Raw genomic sequence first — 23,460 nt, forward strand, 5'->3', positions numbered from 1 at the left:
ATGGTACTGAGTGCACTAGATATTCGTAATACCATCTGAGGAGCATGCGGAATGAGCCTCCATAAACCTTGGGATTTCGGCTGCGATCGAGACAGCTCAGTGGTTAAGGCTCCGGCTTACGGACCGGAAGGCCTGTTGTTCGAACCCAACCTCAGAATCTCGACTGTTCCTGTCTAGGCTTGGACGACCTGGCAGTATCCAAGTCCTCGTACCTCCTTCCGTTGGCAGTGTAGCTAGGCACCGAAAGAGTACTACAGCTGAACGGCTATCGTTATCTTTTTATCTGTATCATTACTTTGTCGATCGACGAATCCGACTGAGGTTCCTTAAGTCAACGTTATTTCTCAGCCTTTTCTTCGGAGTCAGCGTCATCGGGATTGGTTATCATAGAACCATGAGTGCACCTTGAAATGCCTCGTACTGGAAACAACATACAAAGCAAGAAAAGCTTTTGATTGTGAGCTGGTACACATTGGGTAGAAAGCCGAGGTACCGTGCCGGACTACGGACCTTACGGTCAGTAAGTTCGTGCTTTAGTCGTTGAGCCTTGTTAAACTGCACTGACGTATCACGGAGTCTATCAAGGGGAGCAATAGTCTGATTCAATAAACAGCCGCTACGGAGAGACTGGTCGCAGGAAGCACCCTCAACAAGAGTACCCCTTGGGAGAACTTAAGCATGTCCGAATACGAATCATTTGGACTGGTTTCGTCCGGCTGCACACATCACACGAGAAGAGAGCCAACCATGTAAACTGCAACCTTTCTTTCCAGCAATACACAGTGTCCTCAGACATACCAATTGACGGCAAGCGTTACAGTAGAAGTTGAATCTCGCTAGCCTGCCACCGATGAATATGAAATCAATGTATCTCATCTCACTTCTGAACTCCGTTGCTTCCTTTTGCAGAACTGCGTCAGAATTGCTAATGTTTTTTGTGTGTGTGGACACGAAAGGTTCATGTGCAAGTCTCTGTGTGTGTGGGCTTCCTTATCGATTCGCATGCACTTCAGCTATTTTTGTATCCGGAAATGCGAGATTTCGCTCTCTCCAAATCTGAGATTTAATGATTTGCCGCTGCTCTACAGTGTCTCGGATTGGCAAACCCTTTGATTTTCTTCAAGAAGTTTGCCACTTGTAGAAAGGGTCCACCGAGTTTCACTTATTGAGGTCACCTACATACGTGGTGCTGATTCCTCCAGTCAAAAGGGTTGTTGTTCCCTTCTTCAGAGGATGACAGTGTCGGTACATCAGTGGACATTAATAAAAAGCTCCACTAAGCGAACGAGGTTTTCTAACTGTCCTCCATGTATGTCCCTTGTAAGGTTCAACAGGGTACCTCCAACCCAGGCAAATGCTGGCGACCAGCTCATCGGGGATTCGAACCTCTCACTTGGAGGTTTTTGTATTTGACTTCCTTGGAACGGCTAATCCGGGGAATGGCGCATTAGTTCCCACCTGGTGGAGCAGTTATTGTGGATTCTACAGAGGGTAACATCTGTCGAAGAAATCTCTTGGGAGGTTTCTTTAATATCCGAATGCTCCTGAAAAAAGGCCATTGGCCGACGGTTGTTATCAGGTTGTCCAACATCGGATCGAATACTGATGCATGCTTGATGGCGAACTCTGCGAAATTCATGTTTGGACGCACAATTGCGGCGTTCCACATTCGATTCAGGTTTCGAATTTTCAGGATTGTGCCATGTGTCGTTTTTTTCAATTACACAAAGGGTCGTGTAGATATTCTGTTGTGTTGCTTCATGCTACGACTTTGCTCTATGTTTTTCTAGATTGACTATTGTGCATCCTCAGAATGCCATTCAATTGGTTTAGCGTTCTGCAGGCATTGTATCGTACCACAAACACCTCAGCTGTCCAATCGCTACTAGTTTCCGTTCAAGAGAATGGTTGCCACTTACATAATCTGTTATGTTACCTTGAGCACATCTACGGTCGCACTTTCGGGACTGACCTTCCTTGAATAAACTACCTTCAGGCAAGTTAAATATGCATTCTCATTTCTTTCCGACATTTGTCACAGCTTATTCCGCAAGTCCGTCGAACATTCACAACTCTGAATGAATTCCGAACGCATCTGCAACAAAAGTGGGAAGATGTCAGATCTCATTTGGAACAAATCTACCAACTACGGCTGTTTGAAGAAGACGCTAACCGAATGGCAACTTGGCTTGGTCAACGACGTCATCTGTTCTTGACCGAACATGTGGATATTGGTCAAACAGCATGTCACGTAAGTTGTTGGATTCTGTACTGTGTTCAGTTTTCCTTATTATCGACACTGTCTGAAAGGTCGGTTTTCCGTTTCCCAATGTACTCACTAGCCTCGGCACAGTACATATTCTACAAACCTCTTGGTGTTCAGAATTCGATGTGGTTGTATGCAATAATCCTATCTACACACTCCACCGGAAGCGTCAGCAGTAGACCTGTGCACTTCTCGGGTCAATTCCTATGCCATATTTTCCAATGCAAACATCGTCTCCTTTTTTTGAAATCATATATGAGCTCGAGATAGCTCACTGGTTAACCTGAGAACTGCTGACCTTAATAAGGTTTGTGGTTCGAGCTCACCACCTCGACTACTCTTGTCTAGGCTTGGTCAACCTGGCGGTATCTGAACCTTCGTGCTTCCATCGGGTGGCCTGGTAGCTAAGCACTGTACGGGAAATGCTCTACCTTCACTAAGAATTTCACGCACTTGTATTCTGGTGTTCGAGGCATTTTTTTATTCAAATTGACAAGTAGGCGAGATGACTCAGTGGTTAGAGCGCGAATTCACTGACCTGAAGGTCCGTGGTTCAAGCCCGACCGCTGTATCTCGACTTCCACTGTCTAGACTTGGGCACCCTGGCAGTATCCCAGCCCTTATGCTTCTTTCTGGTGGCATGGGAGCCAAACATCGAAAGGGTGTTACAGCTTAATGATCATCTTTTAATCTTACATAAGTATCTTGCCATAAGCAATCATTAAAAGGTAGATAATGCAGACTCAAACGAACTAAGAGGTCGTATGGAGTGCACAAGGACTCAGAGGTTGGTGTCCTCCGTTACAACGAGCTCAAAACGTACGTACTGGTTACAATTGTTTCCCGGTTTGATTTTGACGTTGTCATCCAGCCAGGTTTCGTATCGCTTGGAAGTCGTCGTCATGTGGTTAGCTACTTTGTTCAAAATTGTGATTAGCAGCTTGATAACTAATCTTTTTTTCCTATGATAATGGTTTAAATCTTCTCCTACTGTTCATAGTCGCGGATTCTACGGAGTCAGAGGGTTGCCTCTTCAGGGGAAACGTTTTCTCCACTCTCCTAGGTAGTTGTCTCTTCAGAAGGTTTACTCTGGCATAGGAGTTGTATTGCTTCTTCATATCATGTCAGCATGAAGCTTGCACGCATAATTCTCCACTGAGATTTTGCACAGTGTATTCCAGTGAAAGCCGTTCTTTCCAGGGTTTAGTGAGATATGAGGGAAATTTTTGCACATTTAGCACTCCGCTCACCTTCCTTGTCCTGGTTATTCTTGCTAGCCGTTTTCGAAACCTCTTGTTAGTGTCCCGCGCACTGAGTTTCCCGGTCACACTGTTCTTCCAATGTTTGGTCTGAGAGACCCTCTTTCGGTCTTTTTCAGGCCGCAGATTTGCTGGCTGAACATCGACAGTTTGTTGAAGCGTGTTCAGCTGCATTTGACACAGTGGCTCGTTTGAACGGAGTTGCTCGTATTCTGGCGGATGTTGGACACTTTGCTAGTCAGCAAATTTTGAAGCAGGTTAGTCGGTTTGTCTCTCTCTCTCTCATTCTCTATGCGGTATTTTACGTGAATGTTGTTCTAATCTCTGACATCATCTACCGCAACTTTCCCACTTACTTGGATGTCCATCAGCGGCTTTGAATGCATTTGTTTGCTTTTTTCACTTTTGGACGGCGGAAAATGGCTAATTTTCATGGATGTGTTAAACTGTAGTTTTCTATTACCTGCGTGCCAGCTTGCGAATAGCTGTGATTGTGATTCTTGGAGACTGTATTAGGAAACTTGTGCTAAGGGGCTCTTGACTATAGGTCCTGTACTGGGAGTTGGCTCCCTCTTTGGTGGAAGGGACATACGTTTCATTGGGATTTTACAGTAATCCCTTAAGTGATTACAGGTAAAAGAACTTTGTGGCCTAACCTGGGAGACACACGAGCCTTGTGTTATAGCTGGTGGAGATGTTTTTTGTTCCTAGCGTTGGCTTCTCTTCATAAGGGTCTTGCTTGGAGATAGTTACTACGTCGGGATAAAGTTGGCCGTTTTACTTTTTTCTTACCCGGTCTTGATTAATCCTTTTATAATGAAAAGACATCTTGTCACATGACCCTCGTGATTTGCTTGGGATGCTGGCCCTAGACTAATGTAACCTAATGTAAGTAAATAGGTTTTGTCAGTCCAATGCAGAATTGCCACCAGTCTAGTTAGTATGTCAGTACTTATAGACTCAACACGCGGGCCTCTTCTAGTGACCCCCAGGTGTAATCGTTTATATTTCACTGACCTAGATGTACGTTGGGCAGCTTAACCTCCTAGAAGAACCGGGAAAACTGTGAAAGAGTTTCTCTCACAGACGGCACGTATTCCGCTTTCTGTTGTTTGTTCTCACTCGTTTCCTTTTTATTCACTCGATATTTGAAATGATTGTAAGCGGAATTCGCTCCGTTCGTTTCAGGCCGCTCAGATTGAACACGAATGGAAATCTTTTGTCTCCGCACTAGAAGATCGTTCCCAAGTACTTTGCCTGTCCGCAAGTTTCCACGCTCGTGCGCAGGCATTTCTAGCAAACTGTCCTAACCGTGCAACAGCTATGCAGCAGGTGAACGGAAATACGGTGCACGAGTTGAATCAGGCGTTGCTCACCCTTCAGGTAAGTTGGCCGTAGGTGGTATCTATCGAACACCACCTTTGGTCATAATATGCCTCATTTCCATTGATTTTCAATTCACAGCGATCCTCCAAAGGGTCCCTTGAGGCAACAACGCCTTCGGACCTATATAAAACAATCGTCATTATCCCTCCTGCTTTCTGCGCAGGCCTGATGAAACCTCAGTTGGATCTGGGTCTTCCTGACGTTTTTCGTAGGTGGGACGCGAATGCACCAGATATTCAATCCTACCATATTTCTGTATTTCTGATGCAGCACGGTGAACTTGTACAATGTTTTTAAGCCCTCCTTTGAGGTATTTTTGGGGCCAATAATTTTCTTTACACTAGTTAAGTTCCAATAATACCACCAGAAAAGTGATATATCGTGGAACACCGCATGGGATTCAGGGAATTCGATGCATACTTAGCTGTTGTGTATTTCTTTGTCCCCAATGTGACTGTTTCATGTCCCAATGAACTGTTCTGTGTGGGTGTCCTGGACAATCAACGAGAACCCACTTATTTAGCAGAATAGTTTATCATCCGTGCTTATTGTGCCGACCGTTTGAGGTTCACTCAAACGTTCGTCAACGGCATATGTAGTTTTTCGTCTTTGGGATTGCAGTAGCCAGTTACGGGACCGGAGATATCTTTTTTTGTACTGTAGTGGGGGATCCTCATGGGGAACTTCAGTGCCGCCAGAATTTCCTGTCCGACCAAGGCCGCTGCCAGGGTTACATACTTGTTTTGTCCAACTATTTTACCGCATCTGTCTCCCAGTGCGTCGGTTTCATGGATTACCTTTCACGATGACGTGCCATCCTGCAGGTTTACTTCTTGGAGTTTTGCTGCATGAAAACGAAAATAAATTCTGCGGACCTCTATCTATGTTCTGTGTCGGTCGATTTGCATCTAAATAGAATCCATCAACATTGACCAGTTGCCTTGTTCTAACACAATGGGCGAGATGGATAGGAACCCCATCGTGCTCAGGCTTGAATGATTCTGGTTGCGGAAGAACCGTGCTGACGAAAACATGGAGGGATTTGTACCTTACTGATAACTAATTTGATTGACCCCGGATTGATCCACGCTCCTTTTATCCCTGTCTATTGTCGATAACATGGATCATTTAGCTATCGGAGTCGATACGGTCGCTGAGATGAGTCAGACTTGATAAGCGTGTTGTCATTTTTAGAGCTGGACTGACATAAGCGTAAGAAAGAAAAATAAATGTGCACTGGTACTGCCTAAATCCACGTAAAGACTGCCAATCAAACGCAAAACAGCTGGAACTCTGTCCTGTCTACTTTGAGCGGTTTTGCTAACAATCGTTGGATTAACCGTAACTCTTCGGAACAGTGATGTGTCGAACGGTTTCAGCTCTTCCCAGTGGTTGGAAATAGTACATCAGATTAGCGAATTACACTCATTTACAAACAAATTTGGTTTTGCGAGAGACTTACCTGGAACCCAGCTGAATCTCTCGTGTATGATGTTTCGCTAATTTCGTGCAATTTGGGTTCAAGTCGAACAGAAGGTTGACGGAAACTCTGGGACCGCGCCTACCCGATGAGTCCCAAGAAGTGCGAAACCGGTCGTAGACTGTCGAAGAATTTTCAGCAACCTTAAGTGTAGTGTATTACGCCTATTCAGACTTTTTCAGGCTTTCAACTGGTGATGGACGGGTGACTTCGTTCAGCTGTAGCACTCTTTCGGTGCCTAACTGCCATGTCACCCGAAGGAAGCACGAGGGATGGGATACTGCCAGGTTGCCCAAGCCTAGACAGGGGAAGTCGAGTGGCGGAAGTCGGGTTCGAACCGCGGACCTTCCGGTCAGTGAATTCGCGCTCTAACCACTTGGGCCATCTAGCCCCGAACGGGTGACTTAATAGTCTAGGAATGAAGTTTCGCATGTCAGAGGTTTCCAAACCAAATCTTCAGGTGAGATTTCGTCCTGAGAGTTAAGCTAACCAATGCTGAGAGGCCCAGAAGCACTGTACAGCTGTTTCATCCTTGTTGGGAATAATCGGCAGCGTGTGTCACGAGATTCAGGGAATCTCGAACCCACGACCAAAACTCCTCATACCACCATCACGTCCAAATAATCGCATCCTGTGTAACGACTGCGTGACTATGAACTACGCATCATGTGGCGAGTTGCCCAAACAATGCTGCGCATGAATTAGTGCTCATGTGTGCTCGTTTGTCCTAATTACAAGTTTACAACATTCCTTATTCTCGCACCGGACAACCAGGGTTTCTCAAACCATGCAGGATTTACTCTCTCAGCGTGCTCATTTTCGACTCTCGTTAAGTGAATTACAGCTGTCTCTGTTCACTGTGGTTAAATCCTTTTGCGCATTCTACGGCCCAGAAGATAAATATTCCGTAAAATCAAGGACATCAGTTGCAGCGAAATCCAACAATGCGACATCCATATGTTGTACGTACTTTGCCCCGATGTTTATGCTCCCGTTCCGCCTGTGAATTTTCTCCGGGTAAATAGAGAGAGAGAGATTAAATACCAAGTCGAATCGATTTGTTCTGCTGATGAATGCTTCGACCGTAACCTTGTAATCTGCTCTTCTGTTGCTATGCAGAACTACTGGCAAGAAGCTCAAACAGCCCATATGGAGGTGTGTGTGGATGGCAAAGCGCTGACCGATCATCTTAGTGCACCTGTACCGACTGGCTCTCACACATCACTCACGGCTGCGGTGGACTACTCCCAGGGTCGCAAGCACTGTACGGATCTGGTGCATGAAGTGAGTCTTTCTGGCCTAACAAATGTATTTTGATGGATTCCTATTTGAGCAACCCATTATCATCGGGTTCATTCCGAGACGGTTCGACGTTATCACGTCTTGGTTCCTCTCCGCATGGCGTATACTGTGCAACCGCTTATTTCTTGTTCGGAATCAACAGTTGTTCGCTTTCACAAATTTTGTGAAAATTCGAACTCGGAGGCTTCCAGTGAAGTGTTTGAGTCATATCGCTGAAAACCGGGTGTTACCACACACTCAAGCGATAAGTAGCACTACACAGTTCGCGTCACGTGCTTTGATGTCAACTGACTCCTCGAATAACTTCTCATGCTCACGGGAGCCGGTTACTTGCACCACCTCAGTACTGTAGGAGTTTGTGTTCTCGAAACACGTGCCGCGAAAACCGAAAAGCGCCGTACAGCCATTTCATCTATTTTGGCATCTTGTCCGAATAATACTCAATTCGACTCTCTCTCCCTCCCTAATTATTCATTTTAGATCTGGGATAGGCTTAAACTGTTGGAACGCGTCTACAACGAACGCAGAACTCGTCTGAATTCTCGCCTCACTTTGCTTATGTTCAAGGAAGATGTCGGACAAGTGTTGGCCTGGCTTACCGAGCACGGTGAACCATTTTTGCATCGACAAACAGCTGTGGGTAAATCGATTCAGCGAGCCGAACAGCTCTATAATACCCACATGCAATTCGAACAAGTGGGTTATTTTATTTTACTTTGGTCAGTTTTTTCTCCGATGGGAGTATGAATCAGTTTCATAGAAAGGTCAACTGTTTTTTAGTGTTCCGATACAACTGATGCTCTCAGTCCCACTTGGCGTGGGATGTATATTCAGTGTGTACACAGCTCTCAATTCAACGAATAGTCAGCGGGGTTCGTAGTTATAGGTCTTCCATCGTGATCGCACATGTTACTTTACCGGAGAGCCTCAGAATAGAGGCACATCTGTGATCAATGAGCTATCTTAAGAAATTAGTCTGTTAATAACATATCGTTCTCTATCATGTGTGTCATCTCAAGGCATTTCCTAGAAAGCTCAAGGGATGGAGCCAGCAACCTCTGTTGTGCGCATCCTAGAGCCGAGTTGGGAACATACTATTCCAACCTGACATTGGATTATCCAAGGAAACCCGGGACTCTGCTTCGAAGTGCTAAAGTATTGCATTGGCCTACTCATAGCCTATGCTCAGACGGAAAAGCTGATGATAGTGTATTCCGTGTTGTTGCAAAAGTGAACGAAATCACGCTGCGAAAACCTTCAGATTCCATCTGGTTGACAATCTATCAAAAGTATTTCCTGGTGTCGTATACTGGTTAGAAAGAACGACGGTAGGCGCACTTGAAAACGATGTCTATTCTCGTTACCTGTTCGCAGTTATCTTACGTGGATTTGATATTCCGAAGAGATTTTTTGTTCCATAATCAGAGGTTTCTGTTTTTCATCTCAGCTCAAGATAGTTCGGTGGTTAAGGCGCATTTTGATTCATGGTCTTAGTGATCTGCATTGAGGAACTGAAACGTTGAAGTCAGCAGTTAGAGAAGGTCCTGGTATATTGCGTACATATTGATGTTTACCAGTTCGTGCTCTCTAACGACCACGAACTAAGAGTATTCTAACCTCGTTCTCTGAAACGACCCATCCATACTGTTTATTTGTCTGTTCACAGGTTGCTGCAACTACCCTTCTCAATGCGGAAAAACTTATATCGGTCGCAGATGAATTGGCAGCGCAGGCCGATGACCCCGAAGAAGTGCTACAGGTAACAACATACTGGGATGTTCGATTCGTTATTACCTGACCCACGTTTACGGTCGCATCACTTTTCGCCTTTCCTAATGGACGAAACTGATGCACCTTTGCACATTCGGCACTTCGCCTAATGGGCTTTCATCGTGGATGTTGTGCATCCTGTGGTTGTGGTTTGTTTCCTCAAAGAATGTTCAGTGTGCTGACTAACACCTGGTAGGCGCATACCCACATGCACGCTAGTTTTTGTCTTCGGAGATTTACCCGTCTGACGGCCGCCAGGTGCACATGTTGTCTGTAGTTAGCTTCAGTCCAGAGTTGTCCATACGTAGACAATGAAACTATTTTCTATGTACGTCAGGGACCTAGTGTTTACAGATCGCGGTTTCCAGTACCGCTTTTTCGTTCCTCAGTGAGGGGAGGGGATCTACACAACCTTCCGACCGTTGTCTCCATATTTCCCCTCCTAATGCAGTTACCGGCATACCGCAACTGACCCTTCCGGAAATTTCGCGTTAGCTACGATCGGCTGTTCACTTAGAGCTTGGACTTGAGATAGTTCAGTAGTGGAGACGCCTACTTACGAAGTGGATGGTCTGTGGTTCAGTATTTTGGCCGCTCTTGTCTAGGCTTGGGTAACCTGGCAGTATCCCAGCCCTTGTGTCTTCTTTCGTTGGTAGCTGGGCACCGAAAGTGTGCTACAGCTGAACGATCTAATTTTTTTAAAAGATTTCTCCCAGAGCTTTCGCAAATGGGAACATCATTGCTGTTTGCAGTGGATTCGCAGATTAGGGCACACGAGACAGGCTAATAGTACATATTTCTATACCTAGCCACTTCTGTGACACTAATCCTATTGTCCATTGGTCGTGTGAGTTGGTGAACAAATTGACGCTTGTAGGATGGCTTTAGGACTTATTTGATTCATTTATCAAGTGTTTGTAACAGGGACTTGAGAAAGCTGGTTCGCGTGGCTGCCAAGCTTGCACAACTTGGTTGTTGTGATCGTCAGTCAGTTCCAAAATCCATTGTCTCCCGCCTCTCTTGAGTGTCTCTTTCAGGGTGCTTACTCAGCGCGGTTCCTTGGATGGACTATCTCTTCCAAGAGAAACCAATGTAAAGACGACTTTGCCACTACTGTTGGCATGCAAAATGTTCTGGACATCCGTTTTCGTGCAGATCTCACTTTTTTAAGCGACTTGCTCAGCGTAGTTATTGTGTCACTGACTTCGCCCTCCACTCTTGCTAGAAACTCCCAGATGTTCCGATTATGGTCGGGTTTCAAGGTCATTCTTAATAATTTGGGGACTGGTCACGAAGTATGTACATCTGTGTGTGAGAGAGTCTTTCGGAATCTGACCTTAGGTTCGCTCCGAACATCGAACAGAATCTCAAGTGTGAAAATCACTAGACGATTCCTGAGGATTGATGTTTGCTTAGACAAACAGTCTGAATGGTCCTGGATTCGTGGCTGGTTCAACGAAGCTCGCGTTCAAATTGTATCCCTTCACAAATCGTTTGGGGTATTTCCCTCCGTTTCAGTTCCCAGGTTAAATTCCTACAATTGCGATCACACCGTTTAATCAAAATGATCTTATCTAGTATGTTTTGGAAGCACCCCATGTAATTGAGCACCCATCCTGCTTGTTCTCCTCTGTCGCCAGTGTATGGCCTACTGGTTACGTAAGGTGATGTGCGAATTTTGAGCGCCTGGTTGCTCATAAAAGTAGTTTTGGTGACGATGCTCATGGGTAACTAATCACGTGGCTATGTGGTGTTTGTAGTCAGCGTGCACTGCATCCCTCGCCCCACTTTTGTCCCAACCTCAGATACCACTGACTGCTTCGAATGCTTCAAGCGAAGTCAAACATTTAGGCGACACTTAAACCGAATAATGTCAAGCGCAGCTCCGAAGGAGCAGTGCAGCCAGCACCTGCTCGTGTCTACATTTAGTGGTTTTCTAAGGGTTGCCCTCTTCAGAAGGGGACAACATCTTTCCCCATTGATTCAAACTCGTCACAAACCTAAGCGTGCGAACACTTGTCAAGTGCAACAAGACACCCAGTAAATCCGGATAATTTTGAAAAGATCACGATAGCCAGAGAAAGTGGGAGATGTTCCTAGAAATGTTCCCAGAAAAGCGGTTTTTAGCCTTGCCAATGAGTAGACTTCCCAGGGTCTCAGAATTCCATGGAAGTTCCAGAAATAGTCTCAACGATAGTTGTTGTTTCTGGGATACGCGTTAGTCCCTTCAGAATAGTGTCAATGCACCGCTAGCTGGTTCCTTTTTGCTGTATTCTGCAGTGTTATCAGTATACAGGCTCTAACCTGTCGCAATTCCGTTTAGAGATATTTTGCTGGAGCTCACCAGCTCCATAGTTCCTTTACGGACTAATCGCGCTAAATTAACCTGTTTTATCCCACGTTTAAATTTACCTGCCAGCCAGTCTGCTCACATATTACTACCGTTTGTTATCCAACTGGTGACCTTTTACCACCGACCAGTATAACATTGCACTCATCTCCAATCCGTGATAAAAAATCAGTAGCTTTTGGCACTAGGATCTCCTGATTTAGAATGGCATGAAGCGTGGATAGTTGACGTATTTCGGTGGATCGTTTCCACTAGAACTTGTTGAGTCTATGATGAATAGGGCTGTCAGGCGTATTACAGTTGATTTTTTCCATGGGATGGGGAAACATTTCCAGTTTCTATCCTTTACACGAATTTCCTAGTCAGTTATCTTCGAGGCTGTTTTGGACGTTACGGTAAACCTCGAAGTGGCTACATGTTCTCGAAAGATTGACGTGTACTGATCATTGTTTTGATGCTTTGAACATTCGGCGATGTTAGTTTATGGACAGACATCCTCTTCGGAATGATGCACTCATTCCCGTTCAGCTCTGGCTTGTTTTGGGAGGGGAAGCCTTTCCGACCTGCACTGCGGTTTTGATCACACGCGCATTCACATAACTCACAGGCGAATTTGTTTTCTTTTTTTCGGACAACACACTTGCACATGCTCGCATTGGAGTTTAGCTAAGCTTACGAGCGTAGCGTGCCAAAGTTGGGCACCCCACTTTTTCGATACGCTCTCATGCACACCGGACTGACGGCTGTCTTCATGGGTGGTCGCTTAACTGTATGAGCGTTAGCGGATGTGCGCGTACTGATTGATTCATTCTAAGCACATGTTATGTGGCGATCTAGTGGACGTAAGGCGCCGGCACTCACACTTAGAACACGAATTCAGGTTGTTCACTTAATATAGAACACATAGTGATCCTCTTAATTGAGTGTTTTACAATGCGATTCATGGTCAGCTGGCATCTTTGTTTTAGTCAATTAGCGGTGACGTTGTGGGTGGATTCTCACAGATGTTCCGCGTCATTTTGATCTGTTTTCTGTCCTGATGGAAACCTTTTGCTTTTCCATTGGACCGACTTTGTTATCGTCATTACTTAACTGTGACTTGCTAGTTACATTACTTTGGATTGTTCGTTAGAGCGCCGTTGGTGTCGGCTCCATACACTAGTGTCTTCTCCGGTATGAACTTATGAGCCCCAAGGTATCAGTTTCTTCATTTTGTCCCTATCGACTTTCCGAGAAGGGGACTGCTCTTCCTTGCTGAATCAAGTGAAGTTTTTTCATCTCACACCACAAAAATGCACGAGAGCAAAACACAACTGGCTTGGTGATATTGCTGATCATCGCGAGTGGTTTTAGCATGCTGTTTTTAATCTAGTCTAACTCTTGTTTTGTCGGTCATTTCAGCGAGCTAACGAACTGTTGACCCGCATTTCGGCTTTCACCCAAGCCGTTGAGGCCCGACGCGAAACGGTAGATCTTGGCTGTGGCTTTTACAACCACACAAAAGAAGTGATTGCATGGCTCCATGCGGTCAAAGAATCTCACAATACTGGCGAACATTTGCCGGCAACCATTGAAGGTATGGAAGACGAACTGACCAATTTTCATCGAGACCGCTCTGCGATTGAAGAGGGTGCGGACCGCGTTGCCACAGAAGGCGAGACGTTGATTAGTCGTCTGAAGGATACAGAAGAAGTGACCCATATTCGATCTGTTCTTGCACAAGTAGGTATATTCACCATTGTTTTGTGCTCATCTGAACCATACATCGAGCCAGTTTGGTCATTTGTCCTTTTTCAACTTGTTGTTTCCAGGTTGCCAGCGAACGATCCACTGTGTCCGCTTTGTTAATGGAGCGTCAAGTCCGGTTAGATCTGTGTCTTCAGCTGCGGTTGTTCGAGGCTGATGTCAATTCTGCCCTAGACTGTTTACGTCATGGCATTCCATCCTTTAGTCAGCTTCTGGCCAACAGGAATGAGGCGAATAGTTTACTCAATGCAACGGCCACGACACAGTCACCCGTCAGTTCATCCCAGTTTGCTTGGCTAGCGGATCCTAGACAAGCACCCGATATTGCTTCACTAGAAGAACTGTCTTCAATCTTCATGTCAGTTTTACCGGCCGCCGAAGAAGTCCTCAACAAAGGTGGTGAACTGATACGTGCTTTTGAATCCCTCGGTGTCAATTTTCCGGCTGGTGAGTTAATTACTCTCCGCTGTCTCGAATTACAATCGGCTCTGAGTATTTTGAGTGGTCTTTGAACCATGTTCTCTGTTTTGTTTGTTAGGTGGTCCTGGATCTAGTGACTCCGGTGTGGGTGACAGTGCCGAAACTGCCATGGAGCGTGTGCACCGCTTGAGCAATGAGCTCGCAGAAGTGGTTACTTTTGTTGATGAACTAAACGAAAAAATCAACGGGGAACTGGAATGGCGACGTCTTGAACAGCAAAGCAAACAGGTGAGTGGCTGTCAAGTAGAAGCTTTTTCGACCACTCCCCCTTACTCAAGACTTAGATCTCTGTGTCGACCGATTTTATCGAACTCTGAATTACCTTCAAACAGGTCCTGCTTCGCATCAGTCAGTGTGAAGATATGATGCGCGATACAGCCATTATTCCGGCCAATCTTTCTGAAGCCCAAAGTTTGCAGACGGAACACGAGAAATTCCAGCCAGTCCTCAACGAAGCTCATCCAAGAGCCGTCCAATGTGCTTCTAAGGCCAGTCTGCTTTTGCATCAGACGGCCAACTACTCCAGCAGTTCAGGTCTTCTGTCATCATCCACGGGCGGTAGCAGTGCTATGGAACATCCACGACGCAAAGACTTCCGTGCTGTTGGAGAAGCGGTGACGGAACATTGGCAGAAGTTGGTCTATGCAGCCGAAGATCGGCATAAGCTCCTGGTAGCAGCCACCAACTGGTACGTGTGACTTCTTGGTGACATTATGGTTTAGGTTAGTGTGCTTAACTTTGCTTTGTCGCTTTATATATCTTTGAATAGTGCGGTTTCATTGCTTATAGTACAAACCGATTTAACAAATGTATGACAAAATAAAAAGTGCACCAGAAGGCGAGCTTTGACTTCAGACATGAGCTTACTGTAACACACTAGGTCGAAGATTATTCGCGCATGCATCTGAAGCACACCCCGAACTCTGAACTAGACCTCGAAGAGCTTGAGATAACACAATGGTTAACGCACGAACTTACTCATCGAAAGGTCCGCCGTTCAAGTTCAACCTCGACATCTCGATTTCCCCTGTATAAGCTTGGACAAACTGGGTGTACCCAAGTCGTCGTGCCCCCTTCAGGTAGCCTGGCATTTCAGCACCTAAAGGGTGTTACAACCGAACAGTTATATTATTACGAAACTATAGAATTCAGCGATTCAACATACCAGGTTGAATAGCATCCGGTAGAATCTTCAGAACAAAATGTGTGTCGCTGCACTTGAATAACATTTTACAACTTTGGGTAAACAACTTGGGACATCAAAGCTTATGTGAAAGACCGCGGACAATCGCAAACTTAAGAACGTAGTGCCGCGGTACAAACAGATTCCTCAACCTCAAAGAATAAAAAGGGAGCCGTCCCCCTTCACCGGACACGGACTCAACATGCATGGACCAGGAAAGATAATGGGTCAAGATCACACCCAACTATCTGTCAGCAGCGTAGTTGGGAATATCTTGGTCGTTAGCAGTAATTCTGCACATCGCCGTGGTAACAAGAACCGCTGAAACGTCAGTGGAACACACAGCTACTTTTGCGCGTTCAGGTTGGAGATCTTAAAGCCCTGTTCATAGTGTTGTTGAAAGCATTCTGAAACCAGAAAACAAAGTATGTGCAAACAATAACACTTGTCACTATTTTTGCTACCAATTAACGACAGGAGTAGCGTACACCGTTTGATGTACGTTGCGGAAAAGAAAGGGGATAGAACGCAGCGGTCGGTTGGAACCAAAAAGAACCAATGTCAACTATAATGCATCATCTTTATCACAGACAACAACATACCGGTAGTAGAAACTGGTGCATAACCCAACAACCATGAATAAAGGTCTTATTAAAGGTTGGAGGTAAAGGAGAAAATAATCAGCTAGGCTGTCTTGTTTAAAGGACCGGTTACGTGCCGCAGGGTATCCAGCGACGTATAAGAAGGATAACGTGGACTCTACCCAAAAAGGCGCGAAGATCCCACAGCGCTCGCCTTGACTGTAGGCCGTCAAATGGGGGTTGCAACCATGCGAAATAATGACACTCTCATGATCGAGGTAATTAGCAGAAGAGTTTTCGGTAAATAGCCTCGAATAGGCCCTCCAGAAGTGGTTATGTTGTTGGGGAAGAGTATCATCGCTCAGGCTCGGGTGTACTGGGGTTGTAAAAATATTTCCCGAGCGTATATTTGTTAGTGGATTGCGTTTGTCCCAACAGTGTAGTTCCTGAGCTTCATCGTCCGTGCTTGTTTTATGCGCACTTACTCGAAATGTGTGATACTCGAGTCTTATTAATTGATTTTATAAGCGAGTTTTGTGACAGCTAGGATGCTGGACTGGAGCACGCTCATGCTGTCGTTCTGAAAGATTCCGGTCGTGAAGTTGGTGTGGCGTTGTTTCCGGGGTAGTGATGACCCGGCGATGGCCTTAAGCCATATTGCATGCCATCCATGAGCCAGTATGCAGTAGTTAATAGGTCGAGTTTGGTAAGTTATATTTTTGATATCCTTAGTGGACCTGAAACACCTTTCTACCAAATAAATTTCCCGATCAAGCGCAGCTTAAGCCGTTATGTTCGGATGCATTTTTCAAAGTTTAAACAAGAACATACGGGACCTACCTCTTGATGTTTGTCGTCTATTTTTTTTATTTGCCCTGATTAATCGTGACGTGACTGCATTTCATTTCCTCAACTGTCTCTGACTTTTCCATCTCAAGGTACAAAACGTCGGACCAGGTTACTTCGGTCCTCTGGTCTCTGGAAAAGGAATACCGTCGTGAAGAAGATTGGTGCCAGAATGAGAAGGCCATGTCCGACACTGCTGGCTATCTGAATCAACTATCAATGAAGCACGCCGAACAGAAAGAAGCCTTTCTGAAGGCTTGTATGCTTGCAAGGTGTGTTCATGCTGAGTAATTGGTAGTTCCGTCTGCTGTAATTCAGGCAAAACTAATCATACGTATCCTGCGTTGGCTTGGTTATTCTTAGTGGATGTCTCTGGTATATGGACTTTAAAAGTATTGGCTCGCCTCAGGGCGAACAAGTTTTACAGTTTCAATTTCCAGTCAAATTCTTTTGTGACTGCTTCAGCAGCCAACTCTTAGGAGTTCGATTACGACATTATGGATTACAGTTGTCTTCTGGAATAACCATTCTGCAGAAAAAAAGTTCATCTGTAGCACCCTTTCGGTGGCTAGCTGCCATGCCGCACGAAGGAGGCTCGAGGACCGGGACACTGCCAGGTCGCTCAAGCTTAGACAGAGAAAGTCGAGAGGCAGAGGTCGGGATCGAACCACGCACCTTCCGGTCAGTACATTCGCGCTCTAACCACTTGGTCCATCTCGCCCCCATTCTGCAGAAGAGACCTTGTTTGGGTCAGTTTCTGGTCACCCCTGGTAATTTTGGTCGGTCTCTTCAGAGGTGGAGCAATTGTGGTAGCAACCTGTGGCGAAAATGATGACCTTTCTTGTGAGAAGTGGTGGGGCACATTGCTGACCAACTCGCCGTTGTTACTGTAACACTGTGGCATGATTGTGATGCTTGATCCATTTGCTCGTTTCTTTAGTATACTGAATCCAGTCTCAGTTTTGGTGAAGCGCAACCAATAGTTGCACGGAATGTAGCTGTGTACTGGATTTCGTCTTCGTTAGGTACGTCTTGACAGTGAAGCGACAGTGCTAAGTACTGATGTCACGCTGTCGATGATGATGATGATGATGGTGATGATGATAACGTCTTGACTATTTGTGCTGTGTAGAATACCGCCAGGTGAAGAGAGTGCCGAGGGTGTTTATATTTGAAAGTGGGCAGCGCTGCTTCTGCACGTCGTTACGAAACAAATCAGGCCGAACACTATGAGGAATAGAAGGAATGGAAGTGCATTCGAGAGAACAACGAATGATGTGGTAGTTAGCTCACTTCATGATTTCATCCTACGCCACAAGCTGTGTCAGCTTGATGATGTGCCACGCATTTTGAGTTCGGATTGGTGGAGGCCCAGAAGTGGGCATTGTATGGCTTGACAGGATACAGAATTGACAAAGTTATCTTTATTTTGAGTGTGATGTAGTTTCCAGGAACGGGTCCACACGACCCACCTTGCGCCTGACAACGAATGTCTGAACACGCGACGCTGCCAGATTCTCCTATTGATGGCCTTAGTTTCGGGCACTTCAGATTTTTCCTTCCCCTTTCCAGTAAATTACAATGCTTTAGCAACATTGATGTTGCCGTCATTAGTGATAAACTCCATGGTTAAGTTGTGCGTTTGTGGGGACGAATTCCTGTCCCGAGTAAACCCATTTTCTTTGCTTTCTCGGGATGTTCCACATCAAGCCAAGCAGAACTTCGTGCGACCGGAAGTAAATTTTCAACGTACAGAGTTATCGCCGAGCTTATGAAAGTATGGGGATGGAGAGTGCACATATTTGATTCCATACACAAACTATCAAGCCATAAGCTATAACCTAATGCTACCCTTTGAAAAGGTTCTGTTAACCAGATGTCGGGCTAAGTAGGGTCTAGTGGAGTTAGTGGAGGTTATAGTGTGTGCAAAGATGTGTATGCATTTTGGTCGAGTATTGGAAGTTGAAACCGCAACATATAGGAAAGGATGGATGGGGTGTTGGACATCTCATGTGGTCCTCGGAGGAAACTTGCAACGAACGTCCTTGCACTTTCTGGCCGCAAAGCTTACAAGTACATTCCATGATATGCCCCTGTGTCCAGGAGCACCTTACATTCCACAAGTAAGGAAACAATGTGGCAGGTTTTCCCCTTGATACGTTTGATGGTTTCGAAGTTGGAGCTGAATGGTAGATGCAGTCTTGCGCTAAACTGGTATCCACGACCTATTTTCGAACTGGGTTAGCTACTATAAAGTTTATTTCGATCCAGTTCAGTTACGGTTGCACCATCGGGTTCGATCTTTTCCGTCGGACGAGATGGCTTAGTGGTTTGAGCGCGAATTCACTGACTGGAAGATCCGTGGTTCGAACCCAGACACTACCTCTCGACTTCCTCTGTCTAGGCTTGGGCAACCTGGCAGTGTCTCAGCCCTCGTGCTTCCTTCTAGTGGCGTGGCAGTTAAGCAACAAAAGGGTGCTACAGCTGAGCGATCTATTTTCTTTCTACTGGTTCTGCTTGAATATTGTCCACCATCATCCATCCATCTTTAAATCGTACTAGTTTTGAGCTAGACAACGCCCGTCTTATGTTTGTTCCTTCATTCTCTCACTGTGCAACGCTAGGCGTACATCGGACTTGTTCAGCCGCTATCTGCATCGTCAGTCTCCCACAACACCGGGTCGAAAGGAAGTGGAAGAGAAAATGCGGACTGCAATGTCAGAACTAATGGCCAAAGAACAGGCCGTTCTTGAGGCTTGGGCTGTTAGACGTCGCCGTCTAGACGACTGTATATACTTCATCAACATCAAGGTGAGTATGCGTTTTTGTCCTGTCTCTAGTCATTACGCGCACTGTATCTATTTTTAATTCAAGCTACGAATAGCTCAGCTGGTAATACGCGAAGCTACTAATCAAGAGCTGTGTGGTTTAAACCCAACATTGGTTTTCGATTGTTCCTATCTAGGCCTAGGTGACCTCGCATCGACTCAACCCTCGTGCTTCCATCGATTGATGACAGTAATTCTTTGAAAGGATGCCCAGCTGAAATCTTTCTGTCTTTATTTGACCACTGACCTTGCTAGGTAGGTTCGCGCTAATCATAGATGTGATCTCAACCCCTTCCCCATGTTCCTACATACAGGGCCGAGTCGAGGAACTCCTCACCCGTGTACAACAACAGTCCAGCCTGATGCATTCACCGTCCAAAGATATTGGCATGACAGTCTCCAGTCAGCTAGCCTCTTCACTCTGTCAAGAGGTGAATCGAGCCTGTGAAAGTTTGGAGTCAATGATTGCTGCCTCGATGCCCTTGTCACCGGGCCATACAACCCAGCTGAGATCGCTTCTAAAGCGGCTGCAATCCACACTTCCCCAACCGTCTCCCTCGACTGTCACTGCAAAACTAAGTATCAGTGGTCAAGATGTATCTCAAAAGCCACAGGGCGAACAACGAAAGTTATCCGCGCCAGCCTCAGTCGCAAGCCGTCTGGATATTGCTCCTCGACCGAAGCGACCGGATACGGATACTGATAGGTAAGTGCCGCTTGTCGACCCTGATATATAACACCGACCAACTTTCTTCTCAATATGAATCCACAATTATTATGTTGATTTCGCTTGACAAACTTTGGGCTCTTTCCATATACTCTTATTTGTGATTGTGTACAGAACGTCGGTGTCAAGCACTAGCAGTTCTGGTGCCGGTAGCACAAGCACCGGGGCTAGCGATGTCTTCCTTGGTTCGGGTTCTGCCGCGTCAGCTACCGGTCCGACGCAAGAGCAACGACGAATGATTCGCCGTCGGGAGAATTTGCTTCACGAGCTCATCCAGACCGAGCGCAGCTACGTCCAAGCACTGGAACAATGTCTGGCCACCTACAAACAAGGACTGTTGAATCCACCGTCGTGGCCCGAACTTAAGGTAGCTATTTTTATTGATTACGTTCCCTCACCATTTGTATCCTTGCCCACACACAATTTTTGTTATTAAAAAACTTGCCTTTTATCAAAAGCCAGGTCATAAATGAAAGCTTTTTCCTTCGGATAGGATGCCTGTACAAAGCGATTTCGAAGTTTATCCAGTCGAAGTGCAAATAAGTGCGTAGTGCCATTTTGCCATTCAAGAGAAGTTAGTGTGTCACTTCTTTGTTTGGCATCATGAATGGGGGTTATTCTCATTCGGTTTGGAACAATTACTAATGCTAGCCTTCCAGCTTGTGTGTAAATTTGACGTTGGTAGCAATTCTTTATACCTGCCGACCTACTAAATCGACACTTCATACCCGTAATTCATAAGTGGCACACAACTCACAATGTCATCCATTTTGCCACCACCGCTCGACATATAGCAGGAGTCTTGTGTGGTTCGCCGCTCCAGGCCCCTGGATTGAGTTTACTGCCTTTTTATGTAAGCAGTCACAAGAATGCGGCATGCAGTTCATGACCTATGTGTGAAGAAAACCTGTCAAATTTTTCCAGACTTTTTCCCCGTATGCGAAGGGTTCGCTCTACCTCGTAACTTCATGCTTTTATGATCGAAAAACTGAAACAAAAGTTGAGACTGAAACTGACAGATCAGTCGTACACAAACTGGTTCATATGCTGGCCAGATCCCACCATCGCAGCGTGCGTGCACTGTGTGCTTACTTTCCATCGGGTGCTGTATCCTGATTGTCCCTGTTCTTTCTATAGGGGCGGGATGGTCCAAGTGGTTAGAGCGCGAATTTACTGACCGAAAGGTCCGTGTTTTGAACCCGACCTCTGCTTCTCGACTTCCCCTGACTAGGCTTGGGCAACCTGGCAGTATCCCAGCCCTCGTGCAACCTTCGGATGGCATGGCAGTTAGACAAGGAAAGGGTGCTACAACTGGACGGTTTTTGTCTCTGTTCCTCATCGATGCTCGAGAGTCTGCAACCTGCGTAGTTATGGTACATCTGTTTTACGCTCCACCAGAACCGGTATTTGTCCGCTTGCCAAGGCTGTATAGTCAATCGTGGATGAGTCGATTCATCTGCGCTCCTTTCTAATCATTGTCTATGATTTTTGAGCTATGCATGAGGTGAACGACCTTTTACGGTCACTTTCAGTTTTTACGTCTCTCTACTGACATTTAACCGTATCCATGTTATCACCCTCCTCCGAAAACTCATTTTATCATCTTTTACAGGGACCATTTGGATCCCGTTTACATGAGATTTACCATGGGCTTTTTAGACTGAATTGATAATGATCATCATGGGACATCTTTTATGCCGATTATAATCCCATTTGGTCTGAATCCGGTGCTCTGCTTGATTGCTGTTTCACTTTGGCAAGTATCCTATCAGCAGTTGTGTGCAGACTTGTCACTGACACAGTGAAATGTAGAATATGCCAGTGAACCAGTTCATGCAGGATGTCGAACAGTACAATAGCTATCTTACATCCGTCAGAATGTGTTTCTGACCACCGCTGGGTACAGACACCGTCTTATTTCTTCATACTCCTTTCCTTTGTCGGTAACCACTGATGCTTGAACTAGAAGTCTGCGGTTTGTGGTGTCTGCTGTGGACTTGAACAGCTTTTATGTGTTGCCACGGACGATTACATCATCATAAATTAGCTCGCCTGATGGTGGAATTCCTTCTAATCGTCTGTCAGAGGACATTCCCAGTTCACCTTGTCAGTCTACTCGAAATAATGTCTGTGTAGCTGCATCAGACCGATTCTTCTAGCCTCGCGTTATGATTATTGTGCTTGCCAAGCTTGTCTCTGTCCGTTCACTTTTTGGATGTGCGGTTGACTCTTGGTGACTCAGACGATTAGGGATAGATTTTATGTCTAAATTGAACCGATTGCCTATTGTGATGAGTTCACGTGAACGTCACTTTTCGCCAGCCGTTCTTATAAATGGACGCACAGTAGCGGAACCGGTGATATCTTGTTCGCTGCATAGTTTGTCGTTCTCAGTCTGAGCTCGAGATAACGCAGCGGTTAAGGCGTCTGACTGGAGGTCAGAAGAACGATGGTTCCCACCCTCCATTCTTCGCTCACGCTTAGTTGCGCCCGAGAAACCTGGCGAAATTCATTCTTTTGTGCTATTCTTAGTCTACATATCAGCTGTGCACCGAGAAGGATCGCAACCGAACCAACACAAAAGAAAACCTTGCTCTCTTCATTTTCGAAACCTTTTGCCTCGCCATTCTTCTAAGCACGTTCATAACTGATATACACATACATAGCTTATTGATGCCTTGACCGGGTTGATGCTTTAACAGGAGTTCAGGAGAGCTCGTCAACTCGTTCCATGCTCGATTCCATTTCGTTCATCTGCAGTTCTGGTAAACACGGGTGTATCTAAGTCGCCATCAGTTCTGTTCCTCATCTACCGCCTGAAAGTTAATCATAAGCACGTGCGCAGCCACATCGATTGTAAACGGGGCGTTTTGTTCGAAGCGTTTACTGTTGTGTGTTTTGTTTGTGTATCTGGCCGGGGAAGTAAACACATCTGTTTGTATGTGTATGTGCGTGTGCCTTGGTTGTCTGACTTCATACTGAGCCTCCCATGTGGCGAACCGGTTTCGTAAATGTTGCGCCAAACTAGGTCATTATTAAAAATGGCTTTATAGATGTTGTCAGGACGTGACTGACATCCCGCGGCAACTATTTCTGGGTTCTGCATCACCGGCTTTGTTTCTTTCATGTTCTTGAAAAGCATTCGACAAACCTCCTTGATGAAGGACAGGATTGTCAGGAAGTGTGAATTTGTCCTTAAGTTCGGAACACCCTTTCTGCAGCTGCCCGGTTGATATATATATATATATATATATAT

General features: G+C 45.6%; 2 protein-coding genes across 2 annotated transcripts in view; one reads left to right on the forward strand and one right to left on the reverse strand.

Moving 5' to 3' along the window:
* Nucleotides 1–23,460, forward strand: part of T265_08591 (hypothetical protein) — a gene marked incomplete at both ends in the record, with an annotated part of 74,885 nt that overhangs the window by 16,161 nt on the left and 35,264 nt on the right. Inside the window, 14 exons of the mRNA XM_009174443.1 lie at nucleotides 2,042–2,251; nucleotides 3,645–3,782; nucleotides 4,714–4,908; nucleotides 7,511–7,675; nucleotides 8,174–8,389; nucleotides 9,360–9,452; nucleotides 13,215–13,535; nucleotides 13,625–14,006; nucleotides 14,098–14,267; nucleotides 14,372–14,727; nucleotides 16,742–16,921; nucleotides 19,274–19,460; nucleotides 19,792–20,183; nucleotides 20,319–20,571. Of these exons, the coding sequence (XP_009172707.1) occupies nucleotides 2,042–2,251; nucleotides 3,645–3,782; nucleotides 4,714–4,908; nucleotides 7,511–7,675; nucleotides 8,174–8,389; nucleotides 9,360–9,452; nucleotides 13,215–13,535; nucleotides 13,625–14,006; nucleotides 14,098–14,267; nucleotides 14,372–14,727; nucleotides 16,742–16,921; nucleotides 19,274–19,460; nucleotides 19,792–20,183; nucleotides 20,319–20,571 (3,258 nt within the window). The remainder of the gene's footprint in view (nucleotides 1–2,041; nucleotides 2,252–3,644; nucleotides 3,783–4,713; nucleotides 4,909–7,510; nucleotides 7,676–8,173; nucleotides 8,390–9,359; nucleotides 9,453–13,214; nucleotides 13,536–13,624; nucleotides 14,007–14,097; nucleotides 14,268–14,371; nucleotides 14,728–16,741; nucleotides 16,922–19,273; nucleotides 19,461–19,791; nucleotides 20,184–20,318; nucleotides 20,572–23,460) is intronic.
* Nucleotides 97–1,639, reverse strand: T265_08588 (hypothetical protein; the record flags this gene model as incomplete). The annotated part of the gene is made up of 2 exons (XM_009174440.1): nucleotides 97–233; nucleotides 1,459–1,639. The coding sequence occupies 2 exons, from the start codon at nucleotides 1,637–1,639 to the stop codon at nucleotides 97–99; spliced, it is 318 nt and encodes a 105-aa protein (XP_009172704.1).

This window comes from Opisthorchis viverrini (assembly GCF_000715545.1).
Source record: "Opisthorchis viverrini unplaced genomic scaffold opera_v5_225, whole genome shotgun sequence".
Taxonomy (NCBI): domain Eukaryota; kingdom Metazoa; phylum Platyhelminthes; class Trematoda; order Opisthorchiida; family Opisthorchiidae; genus Opisthorchis; species Opisthorchis viverrini.